At 35.7% G+C, this 19,336-nt stretch overlaps 1 protein-coding gene and 1 long non-coding RNA gene across 2 annotated transcripts; both read left to right on the top strand.

Moving 5' to 3' along the window:
- Positions 1-10,258: 10,258 nt before the first annotated feature.
- LOC149216511 (uncharacterized) lies at positions 10,259-10,749 on the top strand. Its single transcript, XR_016250571.1, has 2 exons — positions 10,259-10,519; positions 10,636-10,749. It is a non-coding gene; the product is annotated as an uncharacterized LOC149216511 (long non-coding RNA).
- Positions 10,750-14,006: 3,257 nt separating this feature from the next.
- Positions 14,007-19,025, top strand: LOC149216510 (uncharacterized). The gene is made up of 4 exons (XM_089389980.1): positions 14,007-14,250; positions 15,515-16,166; positions 16,289-16,313; positions 18,881-19,025. The coding sequence occupies exons 1-4, from the start codon at positions 14,119-14,121 to the stop codon at positions 19,023-19,025; spliced, it is 954 nt and encodes a 317-aa protein (XP_089246106.1). The 5' UTR covers positions 14,007-14,118.
- Positions 19,026-19,336: the final 311 nt, after the last annotated feature.

Raw genomic sequence — 19,336 nt, 5'->3', positions numbered from 1 at the left:
GGATAAGTTTTGACACATAATCTTGGCAGATAAAAACACCAAGGCAAATATATGAACCTGCTCTTTAGATATAAAGAGTTGATCTATTGTTATTTTTTAGTGTTTGTACCTTCTGTGCAGTTCCATTATAAATTTCAATGGCAAATTTTGAGCATGAAGATTACTGACCTAGACCATAAATTCTAGTAGTCTGAAGCGAAGAAACAAAAGAGTAGTTTTGGCTTCTTATCGAATTAATGATTCTAGTTTGTTTGCTAATATCTACTTTTTCCGCCAATCATTATCAATATTTTCCCACCTAATAAGACGAATTGAAAGGCCAGTAGCTGTCAGATCAACTGAATTTGTAAATATAATCAGGATGACCGAAATTTTCAATCTTATAAAGAAATTTATGTTCCAAAGGATTCCTAAAACCTATCTTCAATTAAACAGCGGGGCAAGAAATGTATGTTCAAAATTTAAATCCTAAAATTTGCGCTTAATCGAACAACAGGAATTCGTTCTTTAAGAAGCAATTGAAACATTTATAAAGCGATCAGCTCCAATTCTCCATGATCACTTCATTGCGGAAACATGCTCTATTATCAGACCACGTGATGCACAAATAATTTGCTGCATTTTGACATATCGACAGCTTTGAAAGCTCTGAAAAGTTGAAATGAAAGCCTTTTTCATAAAAAAGACGTTGTGTTATCATTTCAAAAGCAAATCTCGCTAATATTTTGACCTCCCTCCTAATTCGACCGCAATATTGCTACAATGAAGTGAATTTAGACCTCGATAAACTAATTTGACTGCAATATTGCTAGAATGAAGTGAATTTTCTGCATTATTTAATGTATTTTATGCATTTTAGAGATATTCAGAATGTTTTAAAATGAAGGAAATCCTCCCTTACAGATTTTCGGTGGCCCGAAACCGATATAGCAGACATGTAATCGCTGTAAAGTCAGTAGATTGTATAAAAAAATAATTGTATCCATTTTTGGGGATTTCTTTTTATAGAATACACTATTTCCTTAAAATTAAATCAAAACAACGTGCAGGGATTTACGGTCTCGCATGCAGATATACCGGATTTTGCATGACATTAAACTTCTATAAAGCCACAGTACAACTCCATATCCCACAAACAGTCTTCTAATGGCACATTTAATCAAGTTTAGGAACATACAGTAAAACAAGTAAGTCTAACTCCATATCCCACAAACAGTCTTCCAATGTCTAACAGGAATTCCTCCTGTACAAGAGTAGAATATAAGTACATTGTACTCTTTCTTAGAAACCATATTTCCTGAGAGAAGATAATAGTCCTAATTTTAGTATTCTCATAAAGAAATGTTGAATGAAAGAACTATTAAGTTGAATGGGGATCCTAACAAACATTTGAAAATAATATAATGAACCACGCAGTGATATATGAGACTGAAGACACCCTCAATGCCTACACTCAGAATTCATTAGGAGTTTAGCTTTGAAGTGCAACTATAGAATATTAATGGGACTCCACTCCCAATTGCATCACTTCAAACCAGAGAAATGAGGCCAGGTATACTGAAAACTTGTCTCTACTTAAAGCACCATATATATATCACAGCGTGGAGCCTACAAATCTTTTGAATCTAGTTCAATACGATGTATATTATTGGTAATGGCCCGCCTTGTTTAGAAGTAGACGAAGTTTCCCATTAATATATTATATAAATACAGGCAATAGAATTCAAATACATTAAGAAGCCCAAATCTAATTTAGTCTGATATTTGAAATACAGATAATTCTAATGGCTTCCATTTGTTTTTTTAACTAACTGATGCTTCTCAGGAAAGTAGATTTGTCATAAAAGTATGTACATGATTTTGACCAGTAATGAAAATTAAATTCCAGATCAATGTACTAATCTACAATATGCAAAACAATATAAAATAGATTTGGGAACCATATTGGCAACACACTCTACAGTTTCCATAGTCATTGTATTAAACCCATCAAATCAGATAAATCCACAAGGTTTAGCCACAATTTTTTAAGGTCACACACTATGGAAATCCACCATAACTAAAGGACCACGACCATTTGAAGCTGCATATGGTATCAGAAAAAACAATAAAAGGAAGAATTTGGAGTTTTATTAAAATCCACCAACACTGCGAAAGTATCTTACTAAAGCTGCCCAATCCAAGAGTCACAATGGTTCTTAGATTTAAAAGAACATTTAGGCCCCAAAATCATAAAAGTCTGCTAATAGTTACCAAACAGGTAATTCTTGGTAGGGAAATCCAGTGATTCCACCACCCATAGCCATAACCCTACTTACACCCAAAGAACAAGTACAACTCCTCCATGTCAAATTATTCTGCCAAGTTCATCGAAATAGAAGCAACATGATGTTCAATCCAAGGAACCGTATGAAATCACGATACAAGAGGAATTCCTCCTATACAAGAGTAGAATATAAGTACATTGTACTCTTTCTTAGAAACCATATTTCCTGAGAGAAGATAATAGTCCTAATTTCAATATTCTCCTGGAATCTTTCCCTTTGAAAGCGCACCCTTGAACAAAGTTATGAACTATTAACTATCATTGTTCATAAAGAAATGTTGAATGAAAGAACTGTTAAGCTGAATGGGGATCCTAACAAAAATTTGAAAATAATATAATAAACCACGCAGTGATATATGAGACTGAACACACCCTCAATGTCTGCACTCAGAATTCATTAGGAGTTCAGCTTTGAAGTGCAACTATAGAATATTAATGGGACTGCACTCCCAATTGCATCGCTTCGAACCAGAGAAATGAGGCTAGGTATACTGAAAACCCATCTCTGCTTAAAGCACCAGATATATATCACAGCTTGGAGCCTACAAATCTTTTGAATCTAGTTCAATACGATGTATATTATTGGTAATGGCCCGCCTTGTTCATAAGTAGACGAAGTTTCACATTAATATATTATATAAGTACAGGCAATAGAATTCAAATACATTAAGAAGCCCAAATATGATTTAGTCCGATATTTGAAATACAAAGAATTATAATGGCTTCCATTTGTTTTTTTAATTAACTGATGCTTCTCAGGAAAGTTGATTTGTCATAAAAGTATCTACAATTTCCATAGTCATTGTATTAAACCTATCAAATCACACAACGGTTCTTAGATCTATTGAATATTTGGAAATGGTGTATAGAATTGAATAACATTTGAAAAAAACAGATATATTGTCCAGCTTCCAAGAGGAGATATAGAGAGATAAATTTGGAGTGGAGGACGCTTGGAATCACCATATTCATAACTTTTGGAAACAAATTTGAATTGTGCATCCCAGAATTCAATGAAAATCCCTCGCAAAGAACCAAGAGACCATTCCCTGACACAAAAATAGAGTAAGTCTTTTGTACATATAAGTACAACAACATTACAATTAAAAGGAATAATATTAGAAGACATTTCCTTAACAATCTTACAAAACATTTCCTTTATAAGACTAATTTGTCTCTTGAAATTTTAGATTCGTGTCATTTGGCCCTGAGGTTGACTAGAGAGCCTATGTTGACTAGAGAGCCTATATGGACGATGCAATGCAATCAATATGGAAATGTTGGCATAAGAGACTTCAATAGGAAACATAATTTCGTTTCAACATCAATAGTTTTTCGGGAACCGTATTTTTCCATTGAATGCACAACGGCCTATCAATAGTTTTTTGGGAAACCATATTTTGCCATTGAATGCAAAATGACCTCTGATGCCTTACATCAATATCACATTGGACCTTAAACATAGCAAAACAGGAGGGTAAAAATGCATGAAAATCACAATGAAAGAAGGCCTAAGCTCCTCAACTTACCTGCTCAGTCGTGTTGCATCTAAGGAAGCCAAAATATGCCATCAACATTGTTTATTGAGCTTTACCTTTTGTGGCTTGAAAATGAAAAAAATATGTGTTTGTTTTCCTGACTGCCACTGTTTTCTAAATTTATCGGTGCAATTCCATTGTTTATCTCCTTTTCTGAAACTGTTTGTGCGATGCTAATGTTTTCTGAAACTGTGTGTATGATGCCATTATTTGCCTCACTATTATTGTTTTCTGAAAGTGTTTGTGACTTGTAACTGTTTACATCATTTTTCGTGTCACTCAGATCAAAACAGGCTTATAGAACAACATTATTGAAAGAGAAATCAATAACAACTGGCATCAAGTTTCCTTCACTGAGTGAAAGTTGTGGACATGAATACAGCGTTGAAATCGCGTTAAATTCATTGATAGTTTTGATTTGCTCGAGTCCTAAATAATAAAGACGCGTTTTGGAGTTTCTATTCCAAAACAGTCTCCTCCTCCTAGTAAGAAAGGCATCATATTCCTCCAATGTATGAAATTTTTCTAGATATTTGGATCTTGAGATCCTTTCTCGAGCAGTCTTATCAGTCAGTTCCTCGAGTAAGTCACTAGTGTGAGAAGAAAAAGAATCTGAATCTGGCCCAATTTTCCTAGAAACATGGTACATTTCTCCATCCTCCAGGGCATCCATTATCTCCCATGGAGAGATTATCTCTGTTTTGTCCTTCTCTGTAATTTTATGTTCTTCTGATTCCTCCTCTCCAGCTTCGTGTTTTTCTGATTTTCCCTCTTTTGACGAATTCTCTGCTTGCATATCTATGTCTACTCTAATATGGTTTCCACTAATAAGCCTTTCACCTGTAAACGTTTTAGTATGTCAGTTCTTGAATCAGCTAATGGTTGTTGCAGACTAGAAGTTTGAAAATTACTCATTAAAATATAATTTAATGATGGGAAAAAGGCAAAAAAAAAATCAAATTGGAAAAGTTTACAATGGAGGCATGATTCAGGGGTGAAGTTATGACATGTCAGGTCAACATTCAACTTGTTAAGATTCACATAAATAGACATATGGAGAAGTGCAAGTTTTAGACGATTTTAATGGAAGAGTGCTCTGTAATAGCAGCATTGCAGAAGGAAAATGCCTGTAATCAATGGTTCACCTTTAAAAGGCCATTTCCCAGTGAAAAGGGTTCATTATTGGCACATAATGCATTTGGCCAAGTGTAATGCATATAGAGTTCACAGAAAGCATTTTCAAAGAAGGAAAAACAAAATTGGAAAGGTAACTTTAATGCTTTAAAGTTTTGATAAAACTGATCTCGAACAAAATTATCTTATTAAATAAGCAGTGGGAAATGGCCCTACAGAAATCGATCGTCATTAATAACGAATACAGATAAATAACCCTATATAGCCTCTACTTGATCATTTCACTTGACAGAGTATGGATCCAATCAAAGCTTTGCGTCGATGCACACGATGGCGTAAAAAGGAAAACCGACACTCACTGGAGTACTCCAAGGGGTTAATAACAAGTTCTTTTACATCAAAATGAATATAGAATAGCAAAGCATAAAACAAATCTTGCCTGAAGAAAATAAAAACCTCGGCAGCCTATTCATTAAAAATCACAAACAAAATCTTGCGCAAACATATTGCATAGCAAGGGCATATCTTCTCAGGGAAACAAGCCCTAACTCTAAACAAAATATAGGCAAAAAGACATCTTAAAGGAAGGGGAAATATTTTAACCTATTACAGAATATGAAAACCTGAGGACGAAATAAACCCACAAAGAGAAATACAACGAAAAAGGCACTTTCTTTAACCAAAGAATTCAAGTCTTAAATATTGGTATGCATGAATGCAGAGAAATCTTGCTTACCATCATCATCTTTGTCAAACACATTGAAAGCATCCTTGAACTCTGTGATCTGATCCTCGGTCAACTGCTCTACCATTTGCACTGGATAGTCGATTCTAAACAATGATCCACCTTGTGGGCCCTACATGAGGGCCATGTGCGTAACACCTCTCTCTCCTCTCTCTCCATAGCATAACATGCAAGCTCTAAAGTAGGGCACCTAACGTTACACCTCTGTCTCCTTAACATAGCATGCAAGCTCTAAAGCGGGCCACCTAAGGTTGCATCAGGCTAACATCTGTGAGCAGGCAGATTGAAACCCGAGAAGGGTTAAAGTGGCGATATAGCGTGATTCTCGCAATGACCATAATAACCTAGAAAGCACGCTAAAGAATTCTATTCCTCTACTATCCCGTTCTCAATATATCTGAAACTGCCCCAATGGTCAACTGGATGGAGAGAACAAGTGGTTACGTTCATGATGCTACCACACTGCATATGCACATGTACCTGTCTATTCCCATATGCATGCCTATTGGGAAATCATGCTTATAGAAGGATGGAAACCAGATGCAGGGCAGAAGAGCCAGCCAAGCCAGGTCGAAGAGCAGCAGAGAAATAAGGTGGAATATAAGGCAGGTTGCATGGTAGATATAACGCTTACAGGTTAGAAGGTGCTCTGCAAAGTTTGAGCCCGAATAATAACCTGGCCATTTTGACAGGGGAGATAAAACTTATTAAAATCTATTGCATGTATTACAAGTGCCCTCACCATTGAGGTTTGAAGTCTCACCTTGTTCATTGTATCTCACCGCAGAGGGGGATCTTGAGTTAACGACACTTCCCCTTTGCATGCACTGGGGACAGAAGCCCAGTTCTAAGAGATTTCCTTTGCAGGCCGAGTCCAGGGAAGTATTCTTCTTTGCTAATATGTTTTGGCCGAAACAATTTGCCACCAAGTCGAGCTATTGTTGATATGTTTTGAGACAAGAGACAACAGAGTCATTACTAGGAAATTTGAACATGGATTTCTCTTTCAAATACTAAGCTAGCCCTACACCGACCAGGCTCCAAAATCTGCCAGGTAAGACCATAAGCATAGCCAACCTGAACCAGATGCATTACACCAGATCAAACCGATAGAGGAAACTCCAGCATGATTTCAAAGATGCAACCACCGACTTCAACACATGTGAGTCTCTGTTTCACAGAAATTTCGATTTTGACACATATGTGAGTCTCTGTTCCACAGCAATTTCAAGAATCATAGCGTCTAATGTTCTTTTATCCACATGGTTTTCATATGATACACTGTTTTTCTTGTTTGTGCATATGCCACCACTCTTGCAGATATTGTAGCAAATTATACTCTGATCAGTTGGAAAAAAATAAGAGACAGAAAAGAAATGTTGAATTGGAGGAAATGGATAGTAGGAATACCAAGGACATAGCTACCAATGAAGCAAGTGTCATGAAGGAAGCTGCATCGATAGCCTAAACTCAGGAAGGCTAATGCTAAGCCCACGCATAATCCATTCAATGTCTTCATCCATTCAATGGACACCTGGTGGGCACCTAGTTACATGCAAATAGCAGAGCTAACATTTAGTGCCGTCAACTAATGCCAAACATTAGATTAGGTAGTATTTTTACCAATTTGAAAATATCAAACAAACACAAAATTATAACTTATGCTTTAGCTTCGGATTAGCTTCAGTCCTCGGGAAGAGGCCAAATAACATGATTTATCAATATGTCTCCACAAATCAATATGTCTCTACAAACTTGGCTTATAGTTGATAAGTGAGGAGTAAAAGCAGCACTAATAATGCTAAAGTGCTCATTTCTGATTACTATAGTCCATGTTGGGACGACAGGGACTAATAATAATGAGTTAAAAGTTAAATTAAGAGTTCACTTTTTTGGACGTAAGGAAAGAGGTTAATGGCCTAAGACCAAGAAGCATCTAGGTTATGGATCGTGAACGGGATATTCTAGGTGGCATGGTTTTCCTTGATTAAGGGTGATGAGTAAGCCTGCATTTGTTGTTAGCACCCAGAAATAGTTGTCCTTACTCCCGGTTTGACAATTGAGTTATGATAGCTTTTCCCATGTGTGTATAAAAAGAACAATGGGTTAAGAATTAAAATAAATTAAATTTAACCAATAACATCACAATGGGTTAAGATTTAAAATAAATCAAGTTATTTTAATATATATATATATATATATATATATATATAGATATAGATATAATTAATTTGAAGTGATAGGTTGTAATATATATATATATATATATACAATTTAAGTGATAGGTTGTTATTTTTTTAAGTCTTTGTTATTTATTTAAATGTTTAGAATTTAGAATTTTATTTTTTAATTGGTTGGAAATTACTAAACGTTTAATGATAATATATTTTTTTTAGAAATAAAAAATTATTAGAAAAAAAAAATAATTCAATAAAAATGTACAAACAAAAATAGACAAATTGTCATTTATGAAAAACATTATGGCAAAGTGACCATTATATGTTTAGGCTTCTTCGCCAAAATTTATTGATGTAAATATTAGCCATTTTATACATTTTTTATTGTTTAAATTACACTTCTATGCATAAATGAATTTAGTTAGCTCTTGAATTGTGAATATTACATTGCTCAAACTTGCAATTCCCAAAAATCTCTAATTAAAATGGATTGCCTAATGATGTGTCACAAGCTAAAAATGGGCTCCTGATGTGTCACAATATACCATCATATAACCCACGTACATTCTACTTTATGTTTTAGCATGTACAAGTTCCAATATTATATTTCCCTCAAAGGTGTATTGTTCCTCAAGAATTTCTTCGTGAATGTTCTTTCACAAATGTTCTCGAAAAAAAATTTCTTTTGATTCAACACTATTTAATTTCCTTTCTTAAAAGAATTCATCAATAGTTGTAATATTGGATATCATGGGTCATGTCAAAATATTTCAACGCACTCCATTTATCAACCATTTTCCTATCTTGTAATCTCTCACCTCCAGGGTGACTCTTCATTAATATTTTTAAAGCTTTACCAAGATAATAAGCTAGGGATACATTTCTCCATTTAATTTTGTTATCTATGTTGTTAGCTTCCTTTAAATTTCAAAGTAATAATTGGAAACAACACTCCCAAGCTTAGTGTATTTCTCTTGAGTTTTTACATCAATACCATTTATGAAAGAAATATGTTTCGTATGATCGTCGAGCCAAATTTGTATCACAAAAGGGTTTTTGCACCTTGAAAGAGAACCTTGTATCTTGCACATATGTTATGGTGAAGTGTAATTATGAGGATGTCCATGTCCAACCTTCCAGCAGTGATATTTGTTGCAATTATTGGCTTAGATATTTCCTTCATTTCATTATTCTATCTAACATGTATTGTCAAAGTGTTTATTTTACTGTGCTAGTTCTTAAAATCCACAAGTATACACAACATTTTCATGCTTGTTAATTTTTTAAACAAGATGTTAGCAATTTCAATATCAATTTTCCCTATGTAAACTTCATCTAACAAAAATAAACTATCCACACCAAAAATAAATTATCCCGTACCCTCTACTTAAAGCACAATGATATAATTCATTACCGTCTTTGCTACATATGCATTGAAATTTGATGAAAATCTAGTCATTTCCAACCAGATCCCTTAAATACCAAGCTATTTCGAGAGAGGTAAACTATTTGCTTAATGAAATATTGACTGAATATTTCCTTGCATCTGATATTTTCTCAATTATGCACATATACACAAGTTCTCATGCATCTTTGCACAAACAAAGTCTTATTAGTCCCTGCCCGCAGGACCGCAGGGACTATAGCAATCGGTTTCACCGATAAGCATTAGTCCGACACTCAAACCAATGCATGTTTTCCCATTTTAAGCAAAGTCCGTTTATATTAATGAAATACTTTTTATTTTTTAAAACCGAATGAAATCAAATATTTATTTTTAACCAATCAAAGGTTTCAAACGATTCATCGTCTTATTTGGCCTCAAACCTAGGCACACAGGCTCAAAACTTAGGAAAAAGTTGGGAGAGGTACAGGTAATTAAAACAAGTTCACACCTGCATGAAGTAATGCTATGTTTGCCTTAACATTAATTTGCAACATTTAATGTTATCTTCTTTGAATGCGGATTACGATTGATACACTATGGTTTAAGTTTGAATGCGGATTACGGTTGATACACTATGGTTTAATTCTAATGTCGTCAGCTGCCAGGCGTTCACCCTTCCAGTTGCTAAGTGGTCTCTCTCACGATCGTTGATCTGAGAGGCGTGATCCAGCGGTCCACCATGGAACTACAGCTAACCACCCGGAGATGCCCCCCGAATATGGCTCTGCAAAACCCTAAGTCCGTTGGGGTTACATTCTAGCTGGCAGGAAATCCGTCTCTCCGACTATGTCTAGCGGTGAACCTGACCAACGCATCGAGCCCAACTGCTATTGCAGCGATATGTTCGCCATTATTACCAGATTACTGCCTTCCAGACACAGGTGAGATTTATTGTTTACAGTGAGTTAATTGAAACTGCTCAGGTTAAATTTCCATGGGCCTCATACATCTAATTTGTTTACTTAACTAATTTTTGATGCCCCCCGAATATGGCTCTGCAAAACCCTAAGTCCGTTGGGGTTGCATTCTGGCTGGCAGGAAATCCGTCTCTCCGACTATGTCTAGCGGTGAACCTGACCAACGCATCGAGCCCAACTGCTATTGCAGCGATATGTTCCCCATTATTACCAGATTACTGCCTTCCAGACACAGGTGAGATTTATTGTTTACAGTGAGTTAATTGAAACTGCTCAGGTTAAATTTCCATGGGCCTCATACATCTAATTTGTTTACTTAACTAATTTTTGGCTTCTTACATCTGCCTGCAGGCATTGTGATTGTTGCGACATCAAATGCCTCTGTACTTGGATTCTGGTCCTAGCCAGTGAAGAGCGAAGCCCTAGCCAGTTAAGTGCGAAGCCCTATCCAGCGTGCGATTCCCACAGCTTCCGCTATGTGCGAACTCCGTCAAAGTTTGTCAATCTTGAATCCCTTAACGACAGGGTTGGCCCTGGCGATCGCTTCACGACCAGCGGCCGTCTAGCCATAGTATCAGCCGTTCTAACGCGTAACAGGTTATTCTCCCAGCCATTTTGTTCGACCAGGAGCAAGCCGTTGTCCGTGTTCCTAAGGCCAAAAAAAAAGCTGTCAATTAAGTTCATCGTCCATCAGTTAGCATTCAAAAACCCTTTGTTTTTGTGGAAGCCTTCAAGAAACAAAAGACTGTAGAAGGGGCACAGGCAATTGATGCAAATATGCAAAAGGAGTTTTGGACAGGGGTAGAGAATCCAGTGCAGTTCGCGGTCGCTAAGTCGAGTACCATGGTGACCTCTGCGAAGGATCTTTTGGTGGATGTCTCTACAGGACCTAATCATATGGCATTGATTATCCAGACTAGCAAGGGCACTTCAATACATGGTTACACTGTTTCGAAATCTTGCCAGAGGCAAAGAACATGGATCACTACGCAATTGCAGATCCACCTTCATTACAGCCGTCACTTCGAACAGAGTACTTACAGACCTCAGTAAACTAACTGTGTCAACAACAAACATACATGCAGAAACTTTTGTTACAATCTGCAACAATTTCTCTCTGCCCGCGGATACATTTGGAACAGTTTTCATGGATCAACTTAATTGTTCCACATGCAAAAAGTTAACCACATATCGACACAGTTTACAATTGAATTGCATTATCCAAACAGAGGCAAATGTTCAGTACAAGTGCATTCTAAAAGACAGTTTGCTACTAGAACTTTGTCCATCTTTAACAGGTCTGACATATGAAAAATATCTAGAAGACGTTGCTGATGTTACATACAATTTACGAGATTTCCACGTACACAGCAGCTTTCTGTTGGATAGTTCGGATGTCATTGTCCGTACAGATTGACATATTTTACCCTCTGTAGGATTTGACTTTTTCAGTTTTCATGGTGTATTTCTCTCCAATCAGAAGCACACGCTAGGAGTGCCTCATCTCCTAGATGGCTTCATAGACACAGTTCATGTATATAGTCACTATAGTCACTTTCAGATGTACATTTAACGGTTACAACTAATGTTCTTGTTCTTGTAATAATTAAGCTACATTGTATTTGTATTCAAATTACCTACTGTAGATCGTTTGCGTTAATGCAATACTTGGGTAAAAAGGGGCTTCTGCATATGTAAGTTTTCTTACAGCTTCTTTGACAGAGACCTGGCCCATCTGGTTTGTGCTCTTCTTTGCTCCCTTGGAAATTTCTTCATGGTTTAGAAAAAGAAGCAGTTATGGATTATCATGGCGATTTTTGTCTTTTCTTTAAATTATGCTTCAGCATTGTCCTTTTGTGGGTTTGATGATGTCTGCATTTGTCCTTCATGTTGCAGAAAGTTTGGCTGCTTTAATGAAGCAACTTTCTGTTACGGTCCCAAGAATTTCTGATTATAACTTCATCCAATTTGTCATCATCATCTGCATGTTTTCAGATTTCCGTTTTCTGCGTGCAATAAAACCACGGTCACTTTTGGTCCATATTGAATGTAAAATGACTTTTCTTACTGAGCAAAACCCATATCTTCAATTGTGACCTATCTCTAATTTGTTGCATGTGTGGGCTGCTCAATGGAAAATGGGTATTAGCAATTAGTTTGAGATTCTATTATTTGTCTTGGGTGCAGTTCAGTCTATATATATGTGTGTTTTGGTTTTTCGTTTTAATACACTGTAACAGAAAATAGGTGTGTCAGTTACTTGTCTTTGATATATTTGATCAAACTCTGAATAATAGTAATTATAAGAGTGCTATAGATGGGTTTAAGGCTGAAGTGTAATACTCTATGGCCAAGGGATTGACAAAGTGAGTCTCTGGAGATCTTATTCCACGAAGTCGTGAAATGTTGATTGAAATCCTCCACCTTTTCCTTCTTCTCCATCTTGATCAGGTTAACTTGCTTGAGAAGAGCAAAAGCTGATTTCCCTTCATCAAATTTTCTAAGAAAAGCCCTCTCAAAGGCATGGGTTTAAGGCTGAAGTGTAATACTCTATGGCCAAGGGATTGACAAAGTGAGTCTCTGGAGATCTTATTCCGCAAAGTCGTGAAATGTTGATTGAAATCCTCCACCTTTTCCTTCTTCTCCATCTTGATCAGGTTAAGTTGCTTGAGAAGAGCAAAAGCTGATTTTCCCTCATCAAATTTTCTAAGAAAAGCCCTCTCAAAGGTATAAGGAAACAACAAGTAGATTATAGTACCATGTGGATGCTTTTTTCTCAAAGGTATAAGGAAACAGCTTGCAGACCACATCCTCGTGTTGTACATTCATCAGACATAAGGATAGGTAGAAATTCTTTATGTCGTCGTCATGAGTGACAAATTTTTTAGGATCATAGTTTGCCAAGAACCTCTTCGGTCATCTCTGAAAAAAAAGGAAACTATTAGGATTTTCAGTAGTATCTTTAAGTTATTTGTATAATGCATCAGTGCCTCAGTGATGTTATGTTGAATGGCATTTCTGCTAGCACATGACCAATTGAAGTTCTTATGGCACAGAACTGCGCTGGGCTTAAAGTTAGAATATGCATGCTTCATTGTTTTATATGAAGATGTTTGTGAATTTGTTTTTTCTTTGATTCCGTGCACACTGCTGGATATTGCAGGTTTATAATGTATACATGGGGAGTAAAGTCCATGATGACCCAGAGATAACCTCACTCCATATTTGTCTGCCATTTCTCTGTACTTCTGTCATCATGTTTCTTTAAATAAACGTTCCAATTGTGCCTTTTACGTACATGCTTTTTCAAACTTTACATTTTTATTACCATCGGAGAACAGAAAATGAAACTAGCATTACTATTTCAATAAGAAATACCATTATAGCTTAGTATTCACAAGGGATAGATTGAGCTTGTTAATTTTGTGGTTGATAGAGCAGGAAATGTGTGTTGCCCATACACTGCTTAAAAGAATGAAAATCTTGACATTGATTGTGAATGACGGCAAGGTTTCTTACATGATAGTTGTTTGTTTTTCTTAGTATGTTCTGAATCTATTGCAAATATGATATTCTTCTTCAAAGTATTATTCTACCCCCCTCCTTTGATGATTTGTATGCTTAATTTTGATTGTTTGTATTTGTTAATATTTCCATATATAAACTAGTGCTGCTAATGGTCATCTAAGTTAATTTCTTGAGGATTCTTCCACTCTAAGAACTTCTAAGCTTGTTAAGTTATGCCTCTAGTTAGTTAGTGCACAGAACAGGATAAAAGCATGGACAAGTTAAGGCTCACATTTATTTGCACTGCAGTGAAAGAATAGAGTCAACATGGGGCCAAAAGGTTTTGCAATATTTGACGTGGATGTTACATCAAAAGGATTATCTTGGATCGATCAGATGTACCAAAAGTTTGAGGCCATCTGCGTGGAGGTGGATCAAAATTCTCCTATTTTACTACAAGTGAGAATCTTAGACTTCAGTCTTAACATTTACATGTCATTTTGGACATGTCGATTTTATCAGTAGCATCTGCATATTATGATTTTCATTAGTTTTTTTGAAGAGAAATTGCTGGTATAATATCCAGTTACTACCATTTTTGTGACTATTTCTTTTGATTTCCTGTATGGTGTCTTCTTTCTAATCCATATATCTAAGTAGGAGTCTGCTGGTTCCGAAAGGTTATACTGTAGTTTATTTCATAGTTACCAAATTCGAATTCGAATACGGATTCGAATTCGATTCGATACGGAAAAAATTCGGCAATGTAAAATTCAATACGAGAAAAATTCGACAATATACATCTTATAAAGACTAATAATTCTTTATTTTTTTCAAAAAAAAATAAAAAAAAAGAAATGAATCTTTCCTCACTTGATACGTTGAATAATGTGGTACTTATTTCCAATATTAATCTTTTATGAATATTTAAAATTACCCAATAATGAAAGAAAAATGCATCAAACAAAATTTATTAGTATTGCAAATTTGGAAAACGTATAAGTCAAATATAATAATATAAGTAACAAAAATTCAAACCTGATATTTAATATAAAAAATTAGATATTGAATATTAAAATTAAGTTTCAAGTTATCAACACAGATCCAGAAACTTATATCTCAATCTCTTTCTTCTTCAAATCCAAATTTATTCAATAATAAATGTGTATAAATTAATCTTTATAGTAATCACAAAAAATGAACCCTTTAAATTGAATTTGAATTCCATACCAATAATCGCAATGAACCACTATTATCCAATTTACTAATAACTATCATCTAAATAAGAATGAGAAAAACCATTTTAAATTTTTTTAAATATATAACTTACCCTTCTCTTTTAACTTTTTAATACTAAAAATTTCTATCACATTATTTAATATAAAAATTACTATTTTTCAACCTAGAAAGGGCCGTGCCCTCTTCTCAGCGTCTTTGCTAATAACCACAACGACAACAGGTTGGAAGATAATAAGAACCTGCAAACTTTGACCATTGTTAACATAAATTTAATCCATAAACTAAAAACTCCGTACCGTATTAAATTTACCGTATTAAAACGCGAACCGAATCGTACTGACGAATTTGCGAATTTTTTGGGCCGATACGGCCGAACTTGGTAACTATGGTTTATTTCAGTCTTTAGGTTTACTATTGGAAAGTCAATATTTACATACACAATACAGTGAAAGTGACAGTTTTTTTAACATTACTATTTTTGCAGGAGACAACAAAGTATGTTGAAAATCAAGTCGCTGTAGTTGGTACAAATGTGCGGAAAATTTGTGAAGAATTCATTCAGGATATCCTTCCACCAGGGCCCGACTCTGCTATCAAAAGCATGGCTTCTAACATATCTCTTGACTTTGTTGAAGAGTTTGAGCTGTTTGAAAAGCGAAAATCACATCCAAAAAATTTACATGCTTTAAATGTGGAATCTGAGGCCAATCCCAAATTGGAGCAGAGCTATGATTCTAGCGAAAGCTTATCTTTTGACACATCTATTGACTTTACTGAAGAGTTTGACACTTCCCCAAATCAGAAAAAGTTAGACACTTTGAATGTGGAATCTGTGGTCGCTTCCAAATTGGAGCAGAGCTATGTCTCTACTGGGCAAGATTCAGTTTGTGCCTTTCCAGTTCCTGATAAATTGCAAAAGGACCAGCCAGTTCTGCCTAAGGAAAAACCATCTGAATTCCTAGCCTTGGACATTTTCGAACAACCACCTTGTCTGTCTATTGAGGATCTGTCTGCTCCTGAAGACTTAAGCTTTAAAAATGAAGCACAAAAGCAGTCTCTCCGGCTTCAGCTTGAAGCAAATGCACGCATTGATCTTCCCCAAGCTGCTTTGCTTAAATCACCAGCAGATAAAACTGGTAAGTAGAAACCAACTTTGTTGCATTTTTCTTCTTCTGTTTCTTCTTGTTCATCTCTTTCATGCTTCACTAGTTAGTATGATTTTTGATACTGAAATGAGATGGACCAAATTTTATTGCAGTGCCTATGGTGGTGCTAGAACTTTGGTACAAGTTATTCAATTTAAGGCTTCTTTATGGTTTTTTAAAACCTTTATATTATTATTATTTTATTTTGTGTATCCAGAAGATTCAGCAACTGGGCTGGGCTGGTTAAATCAGGGGATTTTAACCTCGAACCTCAAATTTTCACAAAGACTTCATATCACGGTGATTGCCAATTGAGTCGCACCCCTGGGAGTTGAGGCTTATTTATGTCTTCTTTTGCCATAAATATTGGCTCTCTTAGTGTAAAACATGTGGTTGACCTTTTAATATAGAATTGACTTAGAAATGTAAACACAACAGCACAAAACAGTTGTGGACAAAACAACAACTACAAGAAGACATCTTGTATCAGAGAGAGGCAGCATAATTCCAGAGCCTATTATTCACCCAAGAGAATACAACTGAGGACTACATATTAGAAGTCATCAAACCTTCAGACCACAGGACTCACTCCCTCCTTGGTCAGATTTTAAGGCTTAACTTTTGATTAGGTAGTAGAATTGGTAGGCTTAACTCAGTGCATTGGTGTGGGTTTATAAACATGGGATTAATTATGATATCCCTTTGGAGTCTATTTTAGTATTGAAGAATTTCCTTCACTGTTGAAAGGCAAGAAAAGACTGGCCAATTTTGTAATCAATCCCTGAAAGGTCGGCGTGTTTAAAAATGAGGCAGCCAAAGGTAACTAGGCAATGCCATAGTGGGGACAATTAGGAAGGAGGAGATAAGTGAATTTACCATTATGCTTTAGGAATCGGTTAGGCAACTAACTATGAAGCAAATATTATAGTGATGCAAGGACCATCTGTAGGCTGAATGCTAGAAAGCTGTCAAGTTTGAGCGATTTTATTAATGGCTGGAAACTGTATTAAAATTGAAAGCTCCAAGATTTTCTTGAGGAAGTAGGGAGCTTGTATCACTGTTCACATAATTAAAACGGGATGATGTCAGAAGGGGCAAGATAGGTTGGCAGGTAAAATGGCAAGTGTGGGGATTAAATTAGGGCCAATTTATCTAAAATAATGACCTTTTAGTATGGGATAAACTACCAGGACTAGAGTATTAAGGTGTATTTAAAAATTATTTGTGGAATGACATGTGATTATGGGCTACATATAATGACTACGTTCTTGAGGATCATTACCTTATATATTCTCATTATAATTGAATTGAGACGTTGATGGAATGCAAACAACTACAAGGTCTCTTTGGAAGCTTAAATTTTACTCTTTATAAAGAAATCACAATGTCACGAAAGTCATTATAGTTTTATTTGTAGAAATGAGCAAATTACAAGTATCAATCTGTCTCTTAGCTTGCCAGTGCTCAGAGAGCAGTTGCAAAAATGACCATCTGTATATTAGAAACCATGATACCTGCATAAGTAAGTAGTTCAGTCATCTGCATTAGAGTCTTATACATGGAGGCACAATAAAATAGAATATAGCTAGTATTACGTAGTGTGCTTTATAAGAAAGGGCTTTAATTATACCTGTTGTCTGAACATGTCTTTCATACACTCATTACTTGTCCTGTCTAGCCAATTGACTTGTCCTGTCTAGCCAATTGTTTATTAGAATAGCTTGGACCCAATCTAACACTAAGATTTCATTTGAGATCTGCCCCTGATGTCAGATACATCACCTAATTTCCCATTTACTTTTGCCGTCACATACATCATTTCATATGCCATCTGCTTCCGATGTCAGATAGATCGCTTAATTGCAAATTGTTTATTAGAATAGCTTGGACCCAATCTAACACTAAGATTTCATTTGAGATCTGCCCTTGATGTCAGATACATCACCTAATTTCCCATTTACTTTTGCCGTCACATACATCATTTCATATGCCATTTGCTTCCGATGTCAGATAGATCACTTAATTGCACCGATTGCTCACTTAACGTAAGTTTTTCGTTTTATGACGATCATTAAATACTGGCCTCCTCCAATAAATGCTCCTCATATTGGATTATATCCCCTCCGATCTGATCTTCAAGTATTTCAGCTCCATTCCAAATCAATCCGTATATGTACTTACTTCTGCACGTGTCAGCAATTTATCCCGCATTCAACTCTTGCGATCTTGCATGGCTTTCCTTATTTGGTTGTACAGTAAAATATTCTCAAAAACCCAGTTCCATTCACACTTAAAACCAGCTTGCAAACACATTGAACTCTTTTATAAATTGGCAAAAGCAATGCCTAATTTCTCGCTTACAAAAGAAAACCACCTTCTGCACCTAGATATTGACATACATCTCTCTGCTTCACATTACATGGAATCCATTAGCATAAGCCAACTTACTCAACTGGCGGCATTGTTTCTCTTAGCACTTGTTCTCATGACTCTTCTGATTATCGACATCGTAAAAGTAGAAACACAAAGAAAAAAGAAACCAAGAAAACAATAACATCTCGAACGAGGAGCATATGATTCTACAACAAGTACTTGGCATGATTATGGAGTATGTTTGAGCTGTATAGTCAAAATTCTGAATCTCACGCCTATTTTTGCATTACTTTACGCGTTGTCTTAATTCCCCGCTTCCTTGTCTGTTACAGGTCTACGACGGATGCTTCAAATATGCATTTGGATCATGCTTTTATCGTCTCTGCTGGGATGCCGATGATTACAAAACTAGCATATCAAGCTGACAAAGGAGAGGCACTGCAGACTGCCCTGATTGGAAATAACAGCGCTCCTTGAATCTAAAGAATCTAAACTGAGGACTAATATATGTATCATTGATGCCAATATTCCAGTTTCTTTTTTTCTATATATATGAAAACTTTCTGAAAAGAGTATCAATCTGCTTCGTAGGCATAATGTCTTAATTGTTAGCATTCGTGCTTATGTCGATGATTACAAAACTAGCATATCAAGCTGACAAAGGAGAGGCACTGTAGACTGCCCTAATTGGAAATAACAACGCTCCTTGAATCTAAAGAATCTAAACTGAGGACTGATATATGTATCATTGATGCCAGTATTCCAGTTTCGTTTTTTCTATATATATG

The sequence above is a fragment of the Pinus tabuliformis genome, chromosome 1_1, assembly GCF_031772625.1.
Source record: "Pinus tabuliformis cultivar Carrire ecotype Pingquan chromosome 1_1, CPIR1, whole genome shotgun sequence".
Lineage (NCBI taxonomy): Eukaryota > Viridiplantae > Streptophyta > Pinopsida > Pinales > Pinaceae > Pinus > Pinus tabuliformis.
The sequence above is the reverse complement of the archived record's forward strand: the minus strand, read 5'-3'. Positions and strand labels throughout refer to the sequence as shown.

Bases quoted from the DNA above. Each gene is read 5' to 3' on its own strand.
- LOC149216510 (XM_089389980.1), top strand. From the start codon at position 14,119: ATGGGGCCAAAAGGTTTTGCAATATTTGACGTGGATGTTACATCAAAA. The intron at 16,167-16,288 runs GTAAGTAGAAAC...ATTTTATTGCAG, and splicing joins ATCACCAGCAGATAAAACTG to TGCCTATGGTGGTGCTAGAA. The intron at 16,314-18,880 runs GTACAAGTTATT...TGTCTGTTACAG, and splicing joins ATGGTGGTGCTAGAACTTTG to GTCTACGACGGATGCTTCAA.